At 41.4% G+C, this 26,412-nt stretch overlaps 1 protein-coding gene and 1 long non-coding RNA gene across 2 annotated transcripts; both read right to left on the bottom strand.

Annotated features, from left to right (window-relative positions):
- Nucleotides 1-1,878: 1,878 nt before the first annotated feature.
- On the bottom strand, nucleotides 1,879-21,704 carry sgpp1b (sphingosine-1-phosphate phosphatase 1b). The gene is made up of 3 exons (XM_014190072.3): nucleotides 20,524-21,704; nucleotides 17,188-17,277; nucleotides 1,879-6,915 (listed from the first exon to the last, which is right to left on the bottom strand). The coding sequence occupies exons 1-3, from the start codon at nucleotides 21,388-21,390 to the stop codon at nucleotides 6,364-6,366; spliced, it is 1,509 nt and encodes a 502-aa protein (XP_014045547.2). The 5' UTR covers nucleotides 21,391-21,704; the 3' UTR covers nucleotides 1,879-6,363.
- Nucleotides 21,705-22,192: 488 nt separating this feature from the next.
- Nucleotides 22,193-25,987, bottom strand: LOC123742424 (uncharacterized). The gene is made up of 4 exons (XR_006769563.2): nucleotides 25,607-25,987; nucleotides 24,698-24,792; nucleotides 24,424-24,539; nucleotides 22,193-24,316 (listed from the first exon to the last, which is right to left on the bottom strand). It is a non-coding gene; the product is annotated as an uncharacterized LOC123742424 (long non-coding RNA).
- Nucleotides 25,988-26,412: the final 425 nt, after the last annotated feature.

The raw sequence follows: 26,412 nt of genomic DNA, 5'->3' as shown, positions 1-26,412 counted from the left end.
AAAACGCAGTCCATTCTGTTTGTTACAGATTCTAGTTTTGGAAACAGAAAACTGTATGGAGATGAAATGTTTTATCGATGAGAACATTTGCCGAATGTCAGCCAAAATCCATCTCGCTCCATCTTCTCCCACTGACATTTCTGGTGTGGCGATCTAGTGACTGGCTTAGGTGTGATCTTCATGGACTTGGCCACCAGGTGGGAGTAGACCCATGCAATCTGGTTGCCTCTGCTGTTTACCAGTTTTGATACAATAAACTCAACCAACGAAAACAATGAATACTATTTCTGATAATGATGTAAAAAAACACACAATGTGAGCTTTTGCTATACATTTTGTCTTTGTATACATTTATATACATTTAACAATACTATTAAACTGTTCACAGACGCCCCCATCAAATGTTTCAATAAAATTGTACAACTTTCTAGACAGGAAAGATGGATGGCTGAATGAATTAAGAGCTGCCACATGGGTGGAGTGCCCCACGAATCTTTAAGGGACAAGCAAGTGTGAGAGTCATGCAGGCACACATAAACACACACATAAACACACACAATTGTAAGAAGTCATTTGGGGAGTAAGTAGCTCAGTTGGTAGAGCATGGTGTTTGCAACGCCAGGGTTGTGGGTTCGATTCCCACGGGGGGCCAGTACGGAGAAAAAATTAAAAGAAATGTATGCATTCACTACTGTAAGTTGCTCTGGATAAGAGCGTCTACTAAATGACTAAAATGTAAATGTTTGTCTGTGGGAGAGAAAATGAGAGCCTTTTATCTGCATGGCTGTTCCTTGAGAGCCCTCAACTCTCCCACAGAGAAACAGAGAGAGCGAAAGAGAGACAACATTATTGTATGGGATGCCCAGATGGTAGAAAGAGGAGGCTGTGGATAGTGACAAGGCTGTTATTGTCTTTTTCCTTTTTAGGAAAATGTACGTCCTTTGTCCTCTCTCCTCTGTGACTCGGAAACCGATAAGTGGTCGAGGAAGAGTGTCTATTTGTGAGTAGGCAAACAGAAGAGTGGAATCCCCTTCTCGATAGCCACCTTTCATTGAGGATAGTCATCTGTATCCTACCAGAGTCCTTCGCAGAAGAGTTTTGATAGGTGAGAGAGGACAGAGGAGAGGACGCAGCAGTTGAGCAAACCAAATAAGAAAAGGCCATTGAGGCACTTTTAGTGTTGTTCCTCTAGCTGCCTGGTGAAATACAGAGGTGGTGTGTGTCAGTGGTGGCTGGTGGCACTTTATAGTAATGGTTGGAAGGGAATTGGTCTCAAACACATTAAACACCTGATTTTCCATGTGTTTGATACCATTCCATTCACTATGAGCCGTCCTCCCCTCACTACAAGTCTAAGTAATGTGCAGTTCTGGATATCAGATGAGTGTTTCCCAATGTGGGGGAGAGATTATATAGCCTAGGTGCTATCCTGCTGTCGGTCTGTTTTGTGACGCCAGTTGCATGATCGTATACTGCTGGTGAACTGTGGACTGCTGTGAGGCTGGCTAGTAGCAGGTGGCCTAGCTGGCTGCTGGTGCAGCGTGAGTGTGTAAGCACTGCAGGCAAGGTACAGCAAGTGTTCCAAAACATTCAGCAAGGTTGACCAAGTCCCACATGCTTCGCTTGCATCAGCATGCCTCACTGCAGAAGAAAATATATTTTATCTTGGGCCAGTGGTTGAAGCATGTTTTCACTGTTCCTGACAACCTTGGCAGCACAGATTGGAAACTTTGCTGCATGTCTTCACAGTGCTTAGAAAAACACATCTACATAATATACAGAACCAACAGGACTGAGGTAATGCAGAGAAAGGACAAAAAAAAAGTCCCTTCAACATGGTAAAAACTAGAGCCATTTCAAAGTGACACAGACACTAAGTGACCAAAAATTACATATCTTTATTGAAATTGTTAAAAATGGACTGGAGTGGACAGTCACTTTGTTTTGATTAATTCACTAGATTCTTTTGATTAATTCACTCATACAGTCTGACAGATCAGAGCCTCATAGAATGAACATCATCATAGATTGAACCCAACCATTAAAATGGTTGTAAAAAAAATTACCTGCCATGTCAAAACTGCATAAAATGGTCATTTCAAATAACATTTGATCAAACAAATAACTGAATCATCAAGAGATTTTCAGGTGGACAGATAAGAAATCTCAGTTTCACAAACATTTCTAATATTAAATACAGTTCAATATAAATATTTATTTGGTCTATAAAAAGATGATTCTGTAAAACAAGCAATTTGACATGGACATTTGTTGTAGCCATGTCAAAAATCATCACAAATACTGCATCTGTAAGATTTGTTCATGCAAATATCTTATATAATGCAGTTTGACAAATTAAGAACTAAGGACCAAATGCTTCAAATTAAAATGAGAAGCAAAAGGGAAACAAGTAACAGTGAAAAACATGGATAACTGTTTCAAACATCTGCTGTTTGAACAAAGTACTAAAGTAGTAATGACAATCAAACTAATCTGCAGTTACAAGTGCAAAGGCAAACACAGTTTTTAATATAATTAAAATGGAATTGAAATAGGTTGAACCCAACAACAGGTTTACATGTCTCTCACCACTCTCCAATTCAATGGCTACAAAAAACATGAAAGGTTACAACTCCTTCCTGAAACACAGTAAAGGCACTAGGGTAGTAAGAACAGAGTTCTACTAAAGCTACATCATTGAACCCTTTTCATTTGGTAGAAAAGTTTAAAAGAAACGGTGATCACATCACCATTCGATTGGAAAGTCATTAGGAATATCTTGGAAAGCGTCACATCTTCATGTTGAAACTAAATGCTTTGAAATAAGACATAGATAACACAACCCAACAGTTAACCATATCATTTCTTACATTTATTTAAAATATTTATTTAAAATAGTTTCTGATTAAGATTCACTTCAGAATTCAGTATAGAAATAACTACTGTAATCAGCATCAGGAAGTTGCCCCCCTCCCCAATACACACGTAAATATTGGACTATAAATTATGCCTTCCTATATGATACTTATGCTAAAAAATATACATATTCTACTGCTGTTTACTTTATGTTCGTAATCTTATCTTTTCTTATTGTTGTTGCATTGTCGAGAAGGAACACACATGCAAGTAAGCATTTTGTTAGACGATGTATACCATGCGTATCCCGCACATACAACTAATAACACTTGAAACTTGAGTTATCATCTGCATTGATCTAATGAACTTATCGTTCCTCAATCTGCAGGGAGACTTCCTGGCCAAGATAAAATGGTAGTGCTAAATTAACTGACCGTCCAGGTCCAACCACACTGTTTATTAGAGGATCAGAATGATGTGCTCTATTTTAGTCCAAGTTTATTATCACATCAGAGCACTGTACTGTACTGTCTGTTCACAATAACCACAAAGATGACCTTCCTTCTCACTGAAATGGAAGGAGACAAGCACAAATAAAACAAACTCTCACGCGTAAGCCAAGGCCACAACACAGCTGTCTCCTGAGCGCTTCCGGTCAACAGTGGCCAGTAAGACACAGACAGACCAGCAAACAGTGCATTGTGGAAACAGTGCATTCCCAGCTAGCACATACAATTCTCAAAACTATATGTTTCTTAGAGTTTGGTGAGAGCGTGGCTGTGCTATGGTTATTTTGCATACAACCTTCCCACAACTTTCTGGGAATGGTGCAGAATAGTTGCTTGGCTTAGGAACATTCACAGCACATTTAAAGAAGTTGACAAAAAAAGTTATTCTCTTGGTATTTCATTACTTTAACAGAACGTTTCCTAAGAGTTCAAACATGGTTACTTTAATTTTAATGTTGGTAATGCTCTAGGAACGTTCTACAACTGGTTTGACAGTGGGAATGTTCTCAAATAGTTCAGAGAACATTAAGAAACAACGTTCTTCTGTGGGAATTTCAGTACTTCAGCATAACATTTTCTACAAGTTTCCTCATGGTTCTATTTAAAGTCACGTTTTCAAATTGTTCCGAGAACGTTAAGAAAACTTTACATAAAAACCACAAGAAAACATTCAGAGAACGTTCTAAGAATGTTATTAAAAAACACATACATTCCGTTTTCAGCAAAACTGTCTCTATCCTCCATTTTGTTAAGTTTGCTCAGGTGTGTTGGCCGCACCCACTAATTGGCCACACCTGATCTTAATTAATGCTTGTTTCCTTTGAAATGGGGTCTGTTTGAATAGACTAAAATGAACAGCTTTATATACAAAAGAAAAAGGCATACTAGCTCCATCCTGGTGGCGCAGTGGACTAAGTACATGGATAGAGAACAGTCACAATAAAAATGTATTTGCATGATTAATGCCTCAGGATATTCCTTTCCATGTGTCCTATCTATGCTTGGAGTTAAAAAAGTTAACCCACTACAAGCTAGCATTAAGGAAGTTACTAAAAACAAAATTAAATAGCGTATAATTTCTGTTCTCAGAGCGTTAATAAAACCTCCCAGGAAAACTTAAGGAACCAGAGTAAAACGTTTTCACAACCTCCATGCAACCTAAAAATAAAAGTTCGCAGAACAGGCAAAATGTTCACTTCCGTTCTCAGAACGTTTAAAAAAACCTTCAGTTTTAACAGTCAGGAAACATATGGCTTCGTTCCCACAACCGATGTGAAACCAAAAACATATGTTCCCACCACTTACAAGGAACAAAATGTGCTAGCTGGGTTTCTATTAGGACAGTACTATAGACATCTGTATATCATATGTATTCCATAACCACACTAGGATGTACAGTATAGCTTTCTTATCAAGCCTCTGCCCCTGTGGGCCAAGGTAAGATACAGTTCTGTTGTTTGACAGTTGGTCCAGGAACAATATTGTTTTTCCAATAATGGATGTATCTACAGTATAGCTATATCAGTGTGATCAGCACAGCAACGGGCTCCAGTCCTTTCAGGCTTTTCTCTGCTAGTGGGAAACTGCTGGCATTCTTCCGGTCAGCACTCTTGTTTTGTTAAAAACAACCAAAAAACAAACAAATCAATTAGCCAGACAAAATATACAATACTATGATAGTATACCTATACTATGATATAGTATATATTATGTACCACATTAAAGCAGTGAAAGACTTGGTCACTTCTGGAAAGAGATATAGTAAGAACACTGAGGAAAGAGTAACTTTACACTCTTCAGTGCCTGTGGCTCTAGTCTAGTCACTATGGACATGGAACAAAGGAAGGATGCAAAGGAAGGTAGAGAGGGAGTACGGTTGGGGGGGACATGACGAAGAAACAAGGGGATGAAACATACAGTGAGAGAAAAGAGTTGCCAGTGTTCATTAAAGTACACCTGGGAGATAAACTGTCTAGCTTAGTTACTGCTGGGGGGCTTTCCATGTGAAATCCCTCTGTGAATGCAAGTAATGTTTCTGAACGAAAGACGTCCTGAACCTGCATTTAAGCAGAACGTAGCTCCTATACGTATTTATAGTCTCTGTCAGACCCCTGCCGCCTGCCTTTACCCTTGGGGTTGGTGTTATCTCCTCTAATCCTCCCTTGGCCCCTCCAAACACGAGACGCGCAGGAAGTGATTCCGTGCGGTCAGGTGCATCCCCTCCTATAAAACAGGAAGTTCTTCACTGTGTGTCTGAGCCAAGTCCTCCTGACGCTCAAAACAATCCCACTTTAACCCTCTGATTTATAGGGCTAATGTCCTGTCCTCTATATATCCCACAGTGACACCGCTGCATCATATGTGCCCGGCCCCAGTCATGGCTTTTCTCTCATCAGTACAGAGTAAAAATCTATATACTCAAACCTCAACAGATCATCTTCAATAATAACAGATAAAAAGAGCCCTTTAGAAAAATAGATAAGAGAACACAACCAGGACGCAGACTGAATTTATCAGATTAGAATGGAATCTTCATTTTCTCCCAAGTACAAAAAAGCAGAGAAAGTATTTTAAATAAATACTCAGGATAGACAATGTATGTGCGGTTTGGTAAAGGGTGACTAATAGAGTGAAATATTAGTCTGGTCCCATAACCTTTGGGCTCTGATGCCCAAAATCATTAGTGCGTTTCCTTGAAAATTGAGACCATAAAATTAGAAATTAAGATAAAGAGGTCAAATTCTGATTGACAAAAAAAAATTGAAGTAAGATAAAGCGAATAGGATTTAGTAATCAGTGCTGACATCCTGTCAAATCAGTCTATAGGAGTTCCCTGATAAGAGGTTTCTGTCATTAGAACTGGCAGGGACAAAGGTTAGTGGTATAGGGGGTGGATGTACAGGATATGTAAGGTGTGAATTTCCCATGTTCCTATGGGCTTGGTTTTAGATGAGCAGGGGTGAGGACAGGGGACTGGGGGATCCACAGGGTTCTCTCATCATGACAGCTGCAGGTAGGTGAAGAGCTGGGGCACCAAGAAGAGGGTGCTGAAGCCCACCGCGCTGTACACAATGTACCTGTAGGGCAGCTCCACCTCCATGTGCTGCCGGGCCTTCCTTACGTCTCCACTGGGGATACCAGTGATACGGCAGACCAGAGGGATGGTGATGGCCTTCATGAGGGCCCTGATGGCCAGCAGCACCAGGACGCCCAGGCACATCCTCAGCATGGCTACGGCCAGCAGGGCGGCGCTGAGGGCCGGGGGGGATAGGGGCAGCTGGTCCAGCGGGGGGTCGGGCATGAGGCCAAGGTAGTGGTTAAGGTGGGAGGCTAGGGCCACGCCAGCGCCAGTGCCCAGGATCTGAGCTGTATCGCCCCGCGAGGTGCTCCAGGTGTCTAGGGTGAAGGAGAAGAGGCCCATGCCCAGGTGCAGGGAGATGATGATGAGGGGGGCGTAGCGGTATGTCAGGTTGAAGTTGTCAATCAGGTCCAGCGCTGGCTGGAATACCACCAGGATCAGGAGGCTGTACAGGAAGCCAGCAATGATGTCCTAGAAACAACATCAACAACTTAGCAAAGTATACATTATACAGACAGCACTCCTTAACAAATGCATATAATCTTAACAATACTTTAATCATGTGAGTAATGTATGACAGATTTTTAAGTCTTGCTTTTATTTGAAAATGACACAATAGAGGAAGACATGGGGTTGTCACAGCCACAAAGTCAGAAGGTCTGCCTACTCGACCAATCAGTTGAGGGAGTGTGACGACGCCGGTTTGTGGGAAATGCCTCATTTTCTAAATGGCATCTCTCGAGTTCAAGTTTGAGGACCAAATAACAATATAAATACATACGGGAACAAGAATTGCAAACGTCATTAAAATGCATAACATTAAGAAATAACAAAAGTTTTTGGCAAAAGGGTAAGTTGTCCTTTCTAGTAGCTAAATTTCCCTATTGTTATCTAAAATGAGCTAGCTAGCTAGCATAAGGGGTTCCATTCCAAGCACAGAGGAGTAATTCTATTTGACAGAGAAACCTTCTTAGTTTCCTTAGTGTTTCATTCTAATAGTAATACATCATATTCTTGACTTTCACTTTATATCATACACTTTTACAACAGTCATTTCATTTTAATAATGTTGAAGTACTAATAAATAATGGAATGTTCCTCAATAAAATTGAAGAAGGTGGGACCTTAAACGGGTGTCCCAACTGTGGTCACTAAAGATCCCATGTTTCCACTGGACGTGTATAATAAACTGTATTCCTACCATGTAATACTGTGTATAAAAGTACCATATATGTGAAGTCTCTGAATAATGTATATGTAACAAAATATCTGTAAAAAAACATTTTTAATTAAAAAAAAAGAAAAAGTAATTGTCCTCCAAAGAGGGGGTTGGATGAGCCAAAAACTAGTGAGGACCATAAAGTGGTGGTGTGACATGTTGTGCAGAAAAAGGACTGGCTGAGGAGAACAACCCACCATTCTGAAAAGAATCAGGCCAGGGGTCATGAAGCGTGCTCATGTGTGTTTTAGTGAAGTTGACGTTCCAGATCACTATCATTTAGTGTGCGATTCCATGGAGACCACCGAACAAAGGCTATGCACACAAACAGTCTAATGTGACTCATGTCCAATAAACCTTAAAGCTCATTCTCTACAGTGAGTATTTTCTTGGGAAAGTATGGGGAACGTAGCAGCAGGGTCCAACTACATAAGACTGCTATAATCTACGTTTGATTTTCACTTTAACCATGGTGAAACACCTCTTATCTAGATACAGCTCAGTAACCAGAGGGGTAAACTACGATGGAAGCTAGATCTACTCAGACTTTTATAAAGTTAGCCAGCTTCAGTTAGCTTCACATTCCAACTCAGGCTTCATCCATACTACGAAGGTGGATATTGATCATGCAGTTGCCGCTAACTCAAGCTGGCTTGTTACTGCCCATACATGTCGCACATGGCCAAACTATTCATTGAAACAATGCATAACCATCAATCCATGGTCGAGTTAGTGTCAGTTTCATTTTTCCCCCAGAAATCAACATGAAAGAAAAGTTATCTTGCAAATTCAGCAGGCTATGGTATGAAATAGGCTATTAGAAGTGCCGTCATTCATTTATCAATGCACAACCACCTTCCCCCCCCCCACTCCTATCGGTACAATTATTTTATAAAGTCATACAAAGGTTTTACTGTGAGTGAACTTTCAATTGCATCCTGTCATTACTAAAGGTGTAATGTGATAGATATTTTAATATTACTATTTCTATCACAAAAAAACTAAATATTTAATCAAAGATGGTGGATAAATGAAGATGTCCCACTCAAGCTGTTTACCATTGGAAAAGATAGGTCAGTTCTGGTCTGCTTAATGGGGTGGCTCTCCCATAGGCACCCAAGCATTAGGAGCTGGGTCTGGTCTGCGTATTTCATTGACTGTATTTGAACCAGAAAAAATAAATAGAGGGAGTGGGATGTCTTGCGTACGCTTCCGTCTCTGATTTAATCGTCTTCCTGAAATGAACGGGATGATGGCACAATCTTTGCAAGAGGGAGGGGAATCTGATTTAATTTGCTCAGTTATTTTATTCAGTGTAAGAGTTAGCAGTGAGTTAGCCTGCCGCAGAGCAGGTCAGTTCTGAAGGATTCGTTGCCATGGAAATTTACCTGGCTAAAAGGTGAGAAACTTTCGTATGACCGGTTATCCCAAGTTGAACTCAGAGTTGACCCAGCCAGTTTCTAAGAGCTTGGTGAGAGTGTGGTTGTCCTATGGTTAATTTGCATACAATGGTGCAGGATAATTGCTTGGCTTTGGAACATTCTCAGCACATTTAATAAAATGTTATTTTCTTGGCATTTCATTGCTTTAACAGAACGTATCCTAAAAGTCCAAATTAATTTCAGTGTTGGTAATGTTCTAGGAACTGGTTTGCCATTGGGAACATTCTCAAACAGTTCAGAGAACGTTAAGAAACAATGTTCTTCTGTGGGAATTTCAGTACTGCCGCATAACGTTTCCTACAGGTTCCTCATGGTTTTATTTAGTCATGTAGTTCTCAAATTGTTCTGAGAACGTTCAAAAAATGTTCTATAAAAACCACAAGAAAACGAGTAATGATCAGAGAATGTTTTAAGAATGTCATTTACAAACATACATTCCGTTCTCAGCATCAACAAAAACCTCTCTATCCTCCATTTTGTTAAGTGTGTTCAGGTGTTTTGGCCATGCCAACTAAATGGCCTCACCTGATCTTAATGAGTGCTTTCCTTTGAAATGGGGTCTGTTTGAATAGACTAAAATGAACAGCTTTGTATGTGTAAAACAAATATGCATGCTAGCTCCATCTTGGTGGTGCAATCACCATCCTGGTGGCGCAGTGGACTAATTTCATGGATATAGAACAGAAGATTATAGGTTTGAATCTCACTGATGCCGTGTCACAATAAAAAATGTGTTTGGAGTTTAAAAAAAGTTAGCGCCAAATAAACTAGTATTGTTATTAAAAGTCTTATTGAAACATTCAGTGAAAGGAAGTTATTAAAACTCAAAATAACAATTTCTGTTTTCAGAGCGTTAATAAAACCTTTAGGAACTTTAGGAACCAGAGTAAAACATTCTCAGAACCTCCCTACAACTTAAAAATAAATGTTCCCAGAAGATGCAAAGTTTTCAATTCCATTCTCAGAACGTTTAAACAACTTTCAGTTTTACCGGTTAGGAAGCGTATGGCTTCGTTCCCAGAACCAATGGGAAATCAAAAACGTACATTCCCAAGGAACCAAATGTGCTAGCAGGGGACCAAAGCTACCTCACTCCTCATACAGTACCTGATTCATAGTATAGGGCTCAGGACAGTTAACTATTTACACTCCACCCATTGGACAAAAACTGGTTGAATCAACATTGTTTCCACGTAATTTCTACAAAATAATTTTATGTGATGACATTGACTCAACGTGGAAAACTGATTGGATTTGCAAAAAGTCATCAACGTAAGGATATTTAGTCTTTTCACACCACTTTCAACCTAAATCCAATGACATGGTGACATTTTTTTGTTGTTGATTTCACATTAGCTGACAACTCAACCAAAATGAAATACAAAATAGATGTTGAAATGTCATCTGTGCCCAGTGGGCATAAATCATCCTACCTCTACCCCGCTCTCCATGCTGTCAGTCATTAACCCACCCTGGCCTACACGTGTCTACTACAGCCATGTCAAAGTCATTCCACGTTCACGTGTTGGCACTTGGCAGCGTCTGTGTGTGACCTCAACAGGTTAAATACTGCAAGGCCACATGTTACAATCAAAGGGGCTTTCAGAGCTCCAGAGGCGAGAAAGGCCAGATGTACACAGTGAATTAGCTTTAAGAAGCACTTTCAGACCAGCTTCTATTTCCACTACTGACAGGGTTTCTGTTAGGAAAATGTGGCGCCGGACAACATGACCGGGAAGATTTTAATTTACCGCCATTTGAGAAATTTACCAGACCCATATGCATTGGCTGCATAACCCAGTAGGGTCCACCCACGGTGCCCAGAATTAAAATCACATTTAGATAATGGTAATGCATCTTAACAGAACATGCAACTCCTGTAATGAAGCAGGCAATAAAACCTCATTTTCAAACATTTGCTAAAAATCAATTCACAGGAAAACACAGTTGTAAACAGCACACCTGACAGTGGTTCCATATGTGACAGAGATTAGGAGGGGGAATCTAAAAATTCAACAACTAGGATGTGTTGCTAATATGATGAGGATTGTGCCTTTGGCTTCTGGACAACAAAATACAGAACAGGAGAGAAATGGCATGGGTCCAATAGGGAAGTAAATGGAAATACATTTTCCAAAATTATATAATTACTCCTGTCTATACAAAAATAAATACAATCATTCAAAATAATTCATCAGAAAGCATGACTTAGCCACAGAGGGATCTACGATCATTATCTTCTTTTCAAACCACAAGCTCGTAGGCCTATGCCTATTTGGGAAGCCCACAATTTGGGCAGCGAATGTGGAAATAGGCCTAGCTGATTGAGTTGCGGTTGTCAGTGAAAAAAATTGAAAATATGTGTTAAGATAATGTGTCTTGAGTATCATTTAAAAATGTTGAGACAAGAGGAAGCGGAGGGGTGCATGTCAAAGATATTGGCGAGTCTCTCTCCAGAATGGCTTAGCCGTCTCATTAGGTCTTCATTATTTATTTGTGTGAATTGTTTGCCTTTTGATATTTTTTTTAAAATAAATTCCCCATTACATATAACACCAGCAGTAAATGGACTGTTAATCCCGTCATTTGGTTACATTCATTTCTGTTAAAGCATGTATTAATTACAGTAATTTACTGTTCTCAGTATCGGAGTGGAAACGTTGTTAGCAGAGTTCACAACCTGCTCCACTTGTGAGAAACACATTTTGGTTTATTTCATAACCATAATTTACAAGATTTGTCCCTTTTTTCCCCATTGTATTTTGTTTGGAGTGCTCCATGTGAACAATTAGCATTTGTCTGGTTCTCTCCTGATAATATTGAGTGAGCGCACGCGCCTGAGCACGCATAGAAATACCTGGCCTACTGCATTGCAAATGATAACATATATTTTAAAAAAACTATAGTTCCTCACAATAAGATCTTTCCAACAATCTACTCTTCCATAATCACCAATCCTCGGTGTGAAAGAGCAATGGAAGTTATAGGCCTACTGCTGCATTGGCCTGTAGGCTATGAGTTCCATGCGCTCATTTCTATAGCCGCCAATCACTACCGTGTATCAATGTGTCCATATGGCAGAGGCTGGTGATCTCTCATTAGTTTACTTTTAACGTTTTTGTCATTTTCATTCAGATTTTTTTAGTAACTAGGTGACAATGATTTTGAGAAACGAAAGTGTTATTAATGAAATAAAATTGTTCCACGAAAATGCGCATATGAAAATCATAACTGGCATGCAGAACAGTACTAATGGTAGGATAAATTGTTTGTTTCCCAAAACTTTAAACTCACGCGCCGCCTATGAAGTCTTTATAAAATAACTGCCTCCGTGTTTCCATTGTCGGATTTTACCTATAGATCAGTGAGGTAAGACATGCCTCATAACATGAAATAGAACATTCAGGTTTCAAACCATTAAGTAGCCTGTTTTAAAAATGTATACTGCCTCCAGCTCACATTGTAAAGGGGTGGGTGACGTGCTAATAGCCTGTTGCCTACACTTGAATGGGAGACGCGCTTCAATTACAAGTTGAGAAGAAGAAAAAAATAGTAGCTCTTTTTAATCATGCACCAACTGTTTTTAACACACTATTGCATTTAGAAGTGTTGTGCAATTAATGGTCTTATAAAAGCACATGTTTTACTCCAGCAGCAACCAGCTGAGGAGCTGCAGGAGAAATCCCCCTCAAAATAGGCTCTGTATTCTGTGTACGTGTGATAGTTGTGTTGGATAAATAAGTAACACGATGACTAACAGAAATACACACAGACCAATTTAATTCCACAAATTGCAAATGAACCTATAGTCCGATAAACATGACGGTGAAATGCATTTCCATTAATGAATAAAAAGCATTATTTTGGAATGGGATTTCCCCCCCCGGTGATTTTGGCCGGCAAAAGTTTTATTTCTCGGCTTTTCTTTTGTTCGTTTTTTGGCCCGGCTAACTGAAAACCTGTTACAGCCTCTCACAGTAACCTATGTACCCATAATAAGTATCAATACCCAATTGAATGTCGGAAGTGAAGGGGGAACTTGTCCATACAAGTTCAATATTTGTATTATTCAAGATTGATTATATTACACTGTATTAATTTCAAATGCAGGGACTTTAAAATAAATCACAATATCCTTCAATGTCAATGACAGTGAAGGCTTTACCAGGCATGCCTCTGGCTCCTCTGGTCCAAAGTTTGACTGTTAACTGTGAAGTCAACAGAAAGAAAAGTAGCAGGAAATATTCCATAGGTAGGGAGGGTCACTAGAGTTTATATCCTTATCAATGCCCTTGTAATGTTATCACCTTTTCTCTTTTAATCATTAAGAATTAGTATCTCGTTGTGAATGCTTTCACTAGTCTGTCCCAACCGCTGTCTCCATTGGTCTAACTAGGCTAAACTCAGACACCCTGAAAATGTGACATTACACTAGCATTAATCTAGTGGTACTCAGTGCTCACTCTAACCCCAGCCAAACCAGAATTCATAAAGCCTATAGAGAAATACTGTGAACTGTGGCATGCAACCCACAGAATCATTTATGACATAGGTCCTACATTGCCTACCATTACAGAAAGCCTGGGAGGAGGATAGAGAATAGACAACTCCTGGTCTCTTGTATTACCTCTTAGATCCTAAATGACTTAATAGGATCAGCTATCAAGCCTCATTAGTTCCAATGACTGTATATTCCCAGCTTAATGAGAGACAGGCCTGGAGGACCAGCCTTTGTTAGCCTCTCAGATGGTGGAGAAGATGGTGCTGGCATACCTACGGTAATTCCTTTAGCTACATTTCAAACCATTCCTGTGTAGGAAAAGAGGGGGAAGCGTATTCATTGAGCGAGATAAGATCTTAAGTTGATACAGAACACATTAAGCAGTGAAGCCTGGCAGTGGTCAGAGACCACAAATGGATGTTCTACACTCCAGCAGACCCCAGAATACAGTTTCTGATATAATGTCCCCCAGACACAACATTTAGCCCCATTAACAGCGTTAGCTCTGCCATTAAAGGCTTATATGAGCTGGAAACAAGCCCCCCCATGTCCTGTACAGAGAGACACAGATCAACAGTGTACATGAGGGGGTCAGTGAAGCTATAGAGGAGGAGGAGAGAGGCTATACAGGGTTACTGCCTGGGGCTGAGTAACTACTAACTCCCTTGCCTGTGCCTAGTTAACTGCACTGTATCAGTCCATCAGTCAACTCCCTGAGACATGATACAGGCATCACCAAAGCAACGGTTGCCCGGGCGACCGGCAGTCAAACGCAACACTGCAGCCAACCAGGTCAATGACATCATACCAGTAAGCGACAACAACATCACCCCTTGGGACTTAATTGGAGCTGTGGAAACAAACGCACACGTTCTGAAAAACACAGACACTCTGTCACTCACAAACAGCCACCGAGTCAAACATGCACAGCTCTGTCTCTCTGGTGCTTAGATTAAAAATGGGGGCCAAAAGGCAGGTCCATATTAGGACAGACAGCATAACTCATCGCTACTAGTCTCACTCTCCAGATGGGCCTATTGCCATATCTGAGCTGTGTGTTCTATTACATAAGAGAAGAAAAAAAAACATTTTGGGATAAAAAGTTTGGAGAAAATACTAGAAATGGCCTTTACTTTCTTCTTCAAAGAAAGTTTCAGGATAAATACTCATACTCTTCTCACACCCTGACGACAGCATTGCCGCGTTTAGGACAGATGGGACTGCACTGTAGACCTCAAGGCACTACACGAAGGCAAATATAAATCTGTAATGTTCTCATTTCCCTAAAGCTCAGTGGCAGACAGACTAAACAAGTCTACTGGTACAGTCATTTATACTCTGCCAGGATGCCCATGGAGTTGTGTGGTAGACGACACAGAGTGGAGTAGTGTTTATAAACGGTGCCTGAATGCATCCCATAGTAAGCCACTGTTTCAATCCAATGCATTTATTTTAGTATCTTTCTGGTGCTGGGACTAGTTATTTCTCCACTGGTTCCTGTTATGGGAGATTGGTTTTAGTCCCTATGATCATAGAGTAACCTAGAATATGTAAAATTACCAACAACCTCTCTCATGTTGTCCCAACTTCTAGCTGGAAGTAGTTGAGGGCCACCAGCACCAGCCTTTGTGGGTATGTGGTATAGAGAGACCACCTCCATAGACCAACATGTTGCCTGCCATGTGGGGGTCAGAACCCCTCTTCCGGCTTACCAGATCATCAGCTTTTTATGTGATAAGCCCTCTCTTCCCTAAAATGCCTATAATCATTTGATCTACTGCAGAATCACTATGCTCTCCCCTCCCAAAGAAATCCTTTTTTGCAGTGTTGTAACTGTCCAATACAGGCCTCTACTGAGGTGTCTATAACCTACAGGCAGTCTGGGAGAAGTCAGAGTAGAGCCAGCGCCTGACACGAAGCTCAGGACAAGGTGACATTACGGTTTAGATACTGTTTCACATAGATTAGGTATCAAATTCAAGTGCTTTCAAGACATGCCAGCAGTGAACAGTCCTGAATCAACTAGCTGAGTGGTTGATAGTAGAGGTCGACCAATTCTGATTTTTCAAAGCCGATACCGGTTAAATCGGCCTATTTTTTTTATTGAAAAATCAGAATCGGTCGACCTCTACTATCAACCACTCAGCTAGTTGATTCAGGACTGTTCACTGCTGGCATGTCTTGAAAGCCAGCAATATAAAAAACTGTAATAATGACAATTACAACAATACGGAATGAACACTTATTTTAACTTAATATAATACATAAATAAAATGTATTTAGTCTGAATTAAATAATGAAACATGTTCAATTTGGTTTAAATAATGCAAAAACACAGTGTTGGAGAAGAACGTAAAAGTGCAATATGTGCCATGTAAAAAAGCTGACGTTTAAGTTCCTTGTTCAGAACATATGAAAGCTGGTGGTTCAATATTCCCAGTTCTTCAATATTCCCAGTTAAGAAGTTTTAGGTTGTAGTTATTATAGGAATGATGACGCGTCGACTATTTCTCTCTATACCATTTGTATTTCATATACCTTTGACTATTGGATGTTCTTATAGGCACTTTAGTATTGCCAATCTAATCTCGGGAGTTGATAGGCTTGAAGTCATAAACAGCGCTGTGCTTCAAGCATTGCTAAGAGCTGCTGGCAAACGCAGTAAAGTGCTGTTTGAATGAATGCTTACGAGCCTGCTGCTGCCTACCACCGCTCAGTCAGACTGCTCTATCAAATATCAGATCATAGACGTAATTATAATAAACACAGAAATACGAGCCTTTGGTCATTAATATGGTCAAATACGGAAACTATCATTTCGAGAACAAAACGTTTATTCTTTCAGTGAAATACGGAACCGTTCTGTATTTTATCGAACGGGTGGCATCCCTAAGTCTAAATATTTCTCTTACATTGCACAACCTTCAATGTTTTGTCATAATTATGTAAAATTCTGGCAAATTAGTTCATAGTTCGCAACAAGCCAGCCGGCCCAAACTGTTGCATATACCCTGACTCTGCTTGCACTGAACGCAAGAAAAGTGACACAATTTCCCTAGTTAATATTGCCTGCTAACATGAATTTCTTTTAACTAAATATGTAGGTTTAAAAAAGATATACTTCTATGTAATGATTTAAAGAAAGGCATTGATGTTTATGGTTAGGTATATTTGTGCAACGATTGTGCTTTTTTCGCGAATGCACTTTTGTTAAATCACCCGTTTGGCGAAGGTGAAGTAGGCTGTGATTCGATGATAAATTAACAGGCACCGCATTGATTATATGCAACGCAGGTTAAGCTAGTTAAACTAGTAATATCATCAACCATGTGTAGTTAACTAGTGATATGTGAAGATTGATTGTTTCTTTATAAGATAAGTTTAATGCTAGCTAGCCACTTACCTTGGCTCCTTGCAGCCACAAGGTCCTTTTGACACTGCACTCGCATAACAGGTGGTCATCCTGCCACGCAGTTTCCTCGTGGATTGCAATGTAATCGGCATCCAAAAAGGCCAATTACCGATTGTTATGAAAACTTGAAATCGGCCCTAATTAAATCGGCCATGTAAGGTAGACTTACCAGGATGGAGTGCATACCCATGTAGATGCGGCTTATGCAGACCAGCACACACCAGCACATTGCCAGAGTGAACCCAAACATGAAGGGGTACTGTAGAGAGAGAGAGTAAGAGAGGGATGAGGAAGGAGAAAGCATAGATTAAATTATACTTCAATAGAATACGTCAACCCCTGATCTATAGCAGGGGTGTCAAATGCATGGTTTTTGGTTTTTCCTTTGAATTAAGACCTAGACAACCAAGTGAGGGGAGTTCCTTACTAATCAGTGAGTAAGTACAAGGGAGAAGCAAAAACCCGTACACTCAGCCCTCCATGGAAAGACTTTGAAATGTGATATATAGGCATAGGCGATACACTTCTCAGCAATGCTCATTGAAATTGATTTGACAGACCTTTGGGCTAGTACTCAAAAGAAGGGGGGCTAAATAGCTGAACAGCTCAGGTCATTTGGAAATGTTTGCAATTTCCCGAAATAAGGTGTTGTTCTTGCTTCTTTGAAAAGCTAGGACATTGTTCCAATTTGTAAGTCGCTCTGGATAAGAGCGTCTGCTAAATGACTTAAATGTAAATACACATCATTCAGTCACACGAGGATTATGCATTTTTCTACACAGCATGCCACTTGAGTCATTTTCTTATCAGATGGAGTGCACTTGGTCCATAAAAAGAGAGAGATAGAGGGAGAGGACTGCTGAGGTTTACACAGAATCCCTGTAACCTCCCCCGGTTGTCCTTCCTCCCACTCATCTGGAACTGAAACCTTGAGGGGAAATCAAGATGATGACTTAATTAACCAGAGTGGAGCCTAAACTTGCCGGAACACACACATCATCATACTGGATTCACAGCACACTACTGGTTCCTCTGCAGAACTGAACACACACATCGTCATACTGTATTCACAGCACACTACTGGTTCCTCTGCAGAACTGAACACACACATCGTCATACTGGATTCACAGCACACTACTGGTTCCTCTGCAGAACTGAACACACACATCCTCATACTGGATTCACAGCACACTACTGGTTCCTCTGCAGAACTGAACACACACATCGTCATACTGGATTCACAGCACACTACTGGTTCCTCTGCAGAACTGAACACACACATCCTCATACTGGATTCACAGCACACTACTGGTTCCTCTGCAGAACTGAACACACACATCGTCATACTGGATTCACAGCACACTACTGGTTCCTCTGCAGAACTGAACACACATATGGTTGGAGATTTCAGTGTCAAATTAAAAGTAATTAGTCCATCCAGTGAACAAGAGAGTGAGAAACACTAGGGGAAACACTAGGGGAACAGAGAGCGAAAGAGGGAGAGAAAAAGCTCATTTGAGTGTGTAGTAGACACAAAGCCAGGCCACACACATTCACATAGCCTGCTGGCCTACTGCCTGCTGGCCTACTGCCTGCCCTCCTAAACTGCCCTGAGGTCAGTGTGTCTGTGGGAGCAGAGAGCAGGGGGTTGATAAAATCACAAGCCTTGTGGTGGAAGACTGTCCAAACAACCCTGTCAACACATGGACTATCTGTTGAGCGGCCCCACAGGGCCACATCCATGTTAACATGCTTGTTTGGCTTGGAAGCCCACTGAGAGACCTCTTATGCTCTGGTGTGTGGTCATACTGCGGCTAAGTCATGCAAACATTTATGGAGGTGGTGTGTGTACAGCACTATGCTGTGTGCAGCTTGTGGTTCACTGGCCGCTTGTTATTGAGAAGGATCTCTGCTGGGCTTGTAGCTCTGTGATCACTCGGTGGTGGTGGATCCCTACATTACTCAGTTGAGATGCTGACAGAGACGGGACTGGATTGTCAGTGCAAAGTCTACAGCAGCTTTCTGTGTTATATCAACACAGCCAAAATAAAAAGGTCACATCTGTAAACATGGTTTGAATGGTTGTCCTCCCAACCAGGCCTGTAGCAGCCTATTGCCAGGGAAATGTTTTTCTCCATGTATTAGATCTGTCCCACAGAGGACCTTGGTTGCCTCTCCCTCTGGCTGTCCTCTCACTGCCAGCGTCTTCATACAGAGAGACATCTGGCTCTAATTACTTGTGCAGGGCCGGAAAGACTGTGTTAGGAGGGGGTCTGCAGCACATCCCAAATACTTGCTCTGCTCAGGCAAGTCAGCGGCAGGCATTCCGCATGAAGACTACGGCATGCCAGAGCAAGTCAGAGAGAGAACTGTAAGGACGATACAAAAACAGCCTAATGAAAGAGTATGATAGACCTATCATGTTGAGAGGACTGTCTTTTTGAGTCAAATCTGAAACAACACAATGGCTGGGCCCGTGGCATAACTTGCTGAGGCAAAAGATTTGAATGGCTTATCTGATGACCTGCAGGAGGCTTGGTTCCTCTCTTATCTCCGGGCAAACAGACAGTGAGCAGTGCACATACATCAATCCCTCCCCTGCACTCATGGCATGATTCAGACAGCATCATTGTCGCCTCTGAAATGATTCTCCAGCAGAGCTCTTTAGAACTCGGCTGCCAGAAGGAGTAGGTCAAACCCGGCAACTCTTTTCCCAACGTTACTGTAAGTAAGAGTATGTTCTCTATCAGCTAACCTGGTCAATTAAAAAAGTTAATAAATGAGTAATAATAAGAGTAGGGACCATATGGCCAGGTGTATACCTTACAGACTATGATGTCAACATTTGCATACTGTACGAGGAAACAGGGAATGTATAGGAGGGATGTAGCCTACAGGCAGCGTAGGGGAAGAAGGCAGTGTACTGTAATGACAGTGGAGCCATGAAGCACTCCTTCCTTTCCTTTGGCTCTTTCATGCTTCATGATGATTTGGTATAAGACAATGAGTAATAAGGCCAGGGGCTTACAAAAGACTAAAAATGAGCACCGACTGTGGGAGTAATGCAATATCTTCTGCAACTGCACACTGAAAGGAATCATGTCTGAGGCACTGTATAACTCTCTGATATAATTGTATAATTAACCCTTAGTGTAGCTACGCTGCTTGAGGAGGTTGAAGTTCAATGTTTGGTCAAAAAAAAAAAAAAAAATTCACAAGTGACAGTAACATCAACAAACAAATCCATAGAACAAGGGCTTCATATTTGCATGACTGTCAGCTGTAGCAGCCTTGAGGACATTTGACCCTTACAACTGTAACTTTAACAAGTTGAAGACGCCACTTATAGTGGGGTGACTAAGAGGAACTTGATGTTGAAACTTGATGTTTTCCTCCATAGCTGCCAGTTCCATGAAAACACTGTCAAGTGGGGAAGCAATTTGGTCAAACTGTGCATTGATACTTCCTCCTCCTAACTGAAAACAATAACACAGCAAAACTTTACCTCCCAACGGCCGTAGGTCAGCAGTAACAGTGAGAAGGGGATGGCCGTGCCTGACATGGCGTGTGTTGAGGGCATACTGTACTCAGAGTTGTAGAACATCTCCACCTTGACCACGGGCGGTGAGGCTGGCCTGGACGACCGAATGACATCCTTGGTGCTCTGGCCAAGGTACATGACCCAAACCCAGACGGCGATCAGTCGCCGGCTTACGTAAGCGTCCACGTTCCATATGATGAACGGGAAGAAGGTGATGTAAAACAGCTCGTTGCCCAGCTCAGTTCCTAAGGTGAACAGGTAGTACAAAAACTTGTTCTCGATTAAAAACTCCTGGCCCACATCGCCTGTCAAGGAATTTTTGCGCAGCGGCTTGACAGTAGTCTTAGGACTGGGGTTCTCACTAATCCGTTCATCAGGTGTCTCAGAGGTGCATTCCACCCTGGACCCGTTGACGCCACTTGAGCCGTTTTCTTTGAGGTCCCGTACCCCGACATCACTGGATCTTGCGAGGCGGCAACCGCTCCCGATGTGCCCGACCGTTTTCCCCGCAGGAGTGACCACTGCCCCGTTCTGAGAAGCATTGTCTACTCCTTCCTGTTCCAAACTTTTCCCCGGCGAGGTGACTTTTCTCTGCCGAAGACTCTTGGTTTTCTCCCCTTCACCTCCGTTGACAGTGCATTTCTCATTTTCACCCTGGAGATGACTAATGCTGTTGTTGTGCAAGCGAGCTCGCTCCACTTCTTTGGTCTCTGCTGGGTTCCTTGAAAACGTCCCGCTCACACCGCAAATCTGCTGAAACCTTGCTACATGAATCGGGTCTTGGAGATAATTACAGAGTTGTCCAATTTGCGTTATAATATTGTGTGCCATGTTGATTCAATATAGAGCACTGTGTATTTACTATAAATTACCCGTTCCTAGCTAGCTAACGTTAGCCATATAGCAAGCTTCCTATGCTTTCAAGCAGCAGCTCGTGCATCATGACAGTTATTGCTTATTCCCATAAAAGAAACACGTGTATCACGTTTTCCTGTCGAAGGCAGCAACAAGGCCGGTTAAAAGATCAGGTGATACTTTACAATGCTCGGCAAACACGTTTTAGATGAGAGGCTTTTTCTCGTAGCTAGTCGTCCTGGAACCTCCGCTATCTCAAGTAGTATCCGGTTAATGATAGATCTATGAAGTGCTCGCGAACGCGCACGCATGGGTGACGCACTCACGATTTCAACGGGACTGCGCTTGTATTCAGGTCAGTTTATCGATGGACGTCCCTACTCTAAACCCTAACCCTAACGTGAACCCCTACCCATAACGCGTACGTAACCATAACCCATACCTTAACCATTTAAAACGTAAACTTCAATGCGGTAGGGACGTCCCTAAGATTGTGGATCCCAAGGACCCTTGTATTCGCGATTTCGTGGTGCCGTGGACGCGCTTCACAATTTAAATAGGGCAAATCATGGGTATTGACCCAAGCTTTTATCTAACCGTTATAGCTTGTCCCTTTAAATACATTTGCTTCCATAGAGTAGAAGATATACATATGGATGAATGAAACATCATACTATCCCTGAATTGTCAGAGTCTCTCTTCTATCATAGTCCGACCAGTGGATGCTCTGTAGCTCATCAGAGTAACGTTACCAATAATCACTCCAACACGTAACACGTAATGGCAGTGTCATCTTACACACTTTATTTTATAGCATTAGCAATCACCTGAAAAAAGACAGATTCATGGTGCTACTTAAGTCTTTTGGCAAAATAGCTTATCTTTAATAAGGAATAGGCCTATGTAAATTGTCTTCCAAATATACATTTCATACAGTAAAATATTGTGTTGAAAAGTAGCATTTAAAATTCTAGTTTAGTTTGTAAGACGTTTAACAATAATGGAAAAACAACCCTTACACTGAATACACTCAACTACCGATACTCAATTACAGAAAAAAAATAGACAATAGCAAACGATATTCACATTGTTGCACAAATTTGAAAATAAAATAAAAACAAGATAATGAACAGTCAACCTATTCATAAATATGTTATTTACCTTAACATTGTTTGCCTGACACATAAAACTGAGAAATCTGCAGAAAAATATCAAATTTAGCTAGAAAAAAACAGGGAATTGTTTGACATAGGCATAGTCAAAGAAAGCAATATGCCAATGTGCGCTTGTTGAATCAAGTTAGTGTATTCTTGGAGCATGAGTAACAAGCACTAAACAGGGTTATGTCTCTTTGAGAATGAACATTATTTAATACATTAAAACTGGCACATTCAAGACGAGGCTGTGAAACGGCCTACTGTTCTGCTTTATTTTTCTTGGCCTGAATAGATTCCACCTCAAAACAGATGCTTGAGCTACAGAGAGCTAATTTAAACAGACAAGAAAATATAAATATTGATGTCAGAATGATGCACAGTACTGAATAGCCAGCCCCAAAATTCACACACTCAACTTGACCACTGGAGGGCAGCAAAATATTGTAGGAAAGAACACAGAAACAGGAGGGGGAAAAATTGACATGCATCACTATGACAGAAATGTGTAACAATTGATTCGCCCAGAGAGTTGACTTACACCAAAACCTCTATATCAAATGCATAATGCTTAATTCTTCAACAAACATACCATCATGAGTTTCATTTGAATTCGTTTTTCCCATATGCATTTCAAACATGTTTTGCAAGCTTCTGATAAGTAGTCTATCATTTAACATTAGGGATATGTTTAGTGAAATAGAATATTTTTCAAATACACAACAGAGTAGTTTGATTGTGGTCACACAAGCATACTAGCAGACATCCAAACCTTCAAACACAAACCTTGTCTGTTTCTCTACACTCTTAGAAAAAAGGGTTCCAAAAGGGTTCTTCGGCTGTTCCCATAGGATAACCCTTTTTGGTTCTACTTGGATCCCCCAAAAATATTTCAAAGGGTTCTCCTATGGGGACAGCTGAAGAACCATTTAAGGTTCTAGATAGCACCTTTTTTTCTTAGAGAGTAGTGTAGTGGCAGGGTGCATGAGTTGTACTATATGTATCCCTTAAGGTTCACATGTGCAAAGACCATTAAAACAAACTCCTGCAAGGAATCTCCGTCTCTCACATCAGCTTGTAAAGGCAGTGACACTGTAACAAAGATGCCCTTAGAAGACAGACCCTTATTTGGACTCTTGCTATGTTGACCTAGTCAAAAATGACACAGGAGAAGCCGTAGCCTCCCTTTTGCATGTAGATAACGTCAGACTGCAGGATACAGAATGCAGCTCTGACTGAATAGGGGGGTTCTGTCACCAAACCCCTCCCTGCCAATTACTTAGATGTGCATGGTCCATATCAATTTCTTCCCGTACTTTGGCAGCAAGTCATAGTCACCCATTATCATCCAGTTTGTAGAGCAGGACTTGAGCCCCGTGGCCAGGGGAGATGCTGGGACATGTGCCCAGGCCATAGAGGCATGTGGGGGAGGGGTAGGGAACCAGGTGGTAGTGGGGTATCTCCTCCAACCCAAAGGACTGAGAGCAGCAGTCTGCTACCACCACCTTCACACGTTTCCTGTCTGGGTAGAGCAGCCGCTGCCCGCCTGAGCCCCTGTCACAGGTGCCCTGCCTCTCCTCTTCCTCCTCCACCTCCCCCTCCACTTCCTTCTCCTCATGGTGGATCTTCCTCAGCAGGTTGTTGATGAGCACAGAGCGTCGCAGGTACGCTTCAGGGTCCTCCAGGAATCTCAGCTTCTCCAAGGAGAGCTTGAGGATGCAGCTGCGGTCCTCCTGACGTATCAGGTGCTGAAGAAAAAGAGGTTGTGATTATGAGACAGACACATCTAAAATGTAATGTCATAGGACAACAGATTGATGTCTGAACATGTCAACACAAACAAAGCAGTTCGTACTTTTTGAAAATATCCATGTAGGTCGCCATGTAAATCCTCCTCTTCCGCATATTTCCTCTTGAAGTAGGCAACTTTCGACGTTGTTGAATGGTTTGATCTCTATTCAAGGGAATCGACTGCTTGAAGCACAATCAGGAAAAATGCAATTACAACCTTGATAAAGCTCTCCCTTTGAACACATTAGTGAGGAGAGATTATGTGGTTAGAGGAGTGACACAGAATTATATAACAGCCCCAGCAGTAGTGGAGTCATATCCACGCCACGGTACATTACCTGATGATGACAGCCCAGAGCCACAAATGAGTTGTCTGACTGGAGTCCTGATTGCTTGGGATGCTCTCTGAGCCTCACACATTGCCTTCAGGTGCCTATAGTGGAGGAGAATGAGATATAAAGAGAAAATAAGAGATTGGAGAGACACCTGTTTTATTAAAGTTGTAAATCACACACAACATGTTTTCATTTGTATCTCAAAATAACCATAAAATAAATATTTTGCACAATTTGAAAATGTGGGTTATGTTTTCTCAGATGTCATCTCACTGCATAGGCTATTTACCATGGCCAGATTAAACAGATCATTTTTTAAATATCAAAACAGCTTTTGGTCTTCTTTCTGCAGCATGTGCTTTGTAGGCGAAGCTGAAATCTTTACAGCCATTGCCATTTCCCCACACAAGGCTATTTACAAAGAAATTGGGTTGCGTACATGCGTGGGTAGTCTGTGTGTGTGCATGTGCGCGTGTGTGCGCGTGCGTGTGTGCGTGCGTGTGCGTGTGTGTGTGTGTGTGTGCGTGTGTGTGACACAGAGAGAGAGAGCGAACAGAGAGAACAGAGAGACAGACTTTCTGATATTGCACTTATTAGGGAATTTTCAACTGAATGACACCTGCTATAACACGTTATTTTACTCCCACTGCAGTTAGGCAGTTAGGCACAGTGGAACTGTAATATTCCTATTCAAGGTATCAAACAAAATACCTGTAACACAAATAATGCATTCACCTGCTTGGACATATCATGCAACTGATTGATCTTTATGATTATGTTAATGATGATGATACCATGCAATGATGATGTCTTAATACTACTTAGCCATCTCTATCAGTTTGGAATGTCGCCTATTTGGAAGAATAACCCACACATTTGATCAAATGTAATCACATCAAGAAGGAAAATTACCTTATGATGGCGATCTCCAACAGTTCATAAAGCACTTCAGCAAATCAGCAGTCCTTTTATATGTAGGCAGCCTTTGAAGGTAATGCGTTCTTCTGGATGTGTCTGTCCAATGTGTGACCGTCCGTTGCTGCGACATTTACCGTCTGTGCCAATTATCCCGCTCCAAGCTCTGCCTTAAGTTTGCGCTTCACACCCAGTCACCGTATCTTCGTTTTAATAATCCCTTCAGAGTACGAAACACTCCTAGGGTCTTAAAATATCCTTTTCTGTGCAACAAGCAACAACACCATTCTCTCTACAACCTCATTGGTCTTCGCCGAAGCAGATGTTTCCTGTTGCTAGGAGAGTCACTAGGCAATGATGACGCTTCATCATCAGGCTCCATTATTCTCACATCCTCTAAATGTGCTCCTTGGTTTCTACCCCCCCTCCCCCCCCTCCCCCCCCCCCCCCCCCTCCCCCCTCCTATCTATACCTGGGTGTCTCTCTCTCTACTTGGGTATATGGGCAACCTATTGACTGGATGAGTAATTATTTGATATCTGATTTAAATGTAGGCCTAACCTTTCTATTTTACAGCTGCTATGATAGCCCAGATATGACAAATAAACAATAGTGCCCTATTCAATTTGGCTTATGTACTAAACATAGAGCTCTCGTTTCCCCCTCTTAAACCTGGAATTATTAACTAAATCAAGCATCTGCTGGATTTCATTTATCTCATCCAAAAACACTTAGAAACCACAAGATTATATTCCTAATCTTTCATAATCCTGCCTATGAGCCTGATGACTTCCTTAGTGTTT

This window comes from Salmo salar, chromosome 01, assembly GCF_965601325.2.
Source record: "Salmo salar chromosome 01, fSalSal1, whole genome shotgun sequence".
Lineage (NCBI taxonomy): Eukaryota > Metazoa > Chordata > Actinopteri > Salmoniformes > Salmonidae > Salmo > Salmo salar.
This window is presented reverse-complemented; position numbering and strand designations above follow the sequence as displayed.

Excerpts from the sequence above, each read along its gene's own strand:
- sgpp1b (XM_014190072.3), bottom strand. The coding sequence starts at position 21,390 with ATGGCACACAATATTATAACGCAAATTGGACAACTCTGTAATTATCTC. Across the intron at positions 17,278-20,523 it reads TGACCTACGGCCGTTGGGAG|TACCCCTTCATGTTTGGGTT; the intron begins GTAAAGTTTTGC and ends CTCTCTCTACAG. Across the intron at positions 6,916-17,187 it reads TGGGTATGCACTCCATCCTG|GACATCATTGCTGGCTTCCT; the intron begins GTAAGTCTACCT and ends TGTTGTTTCTAG.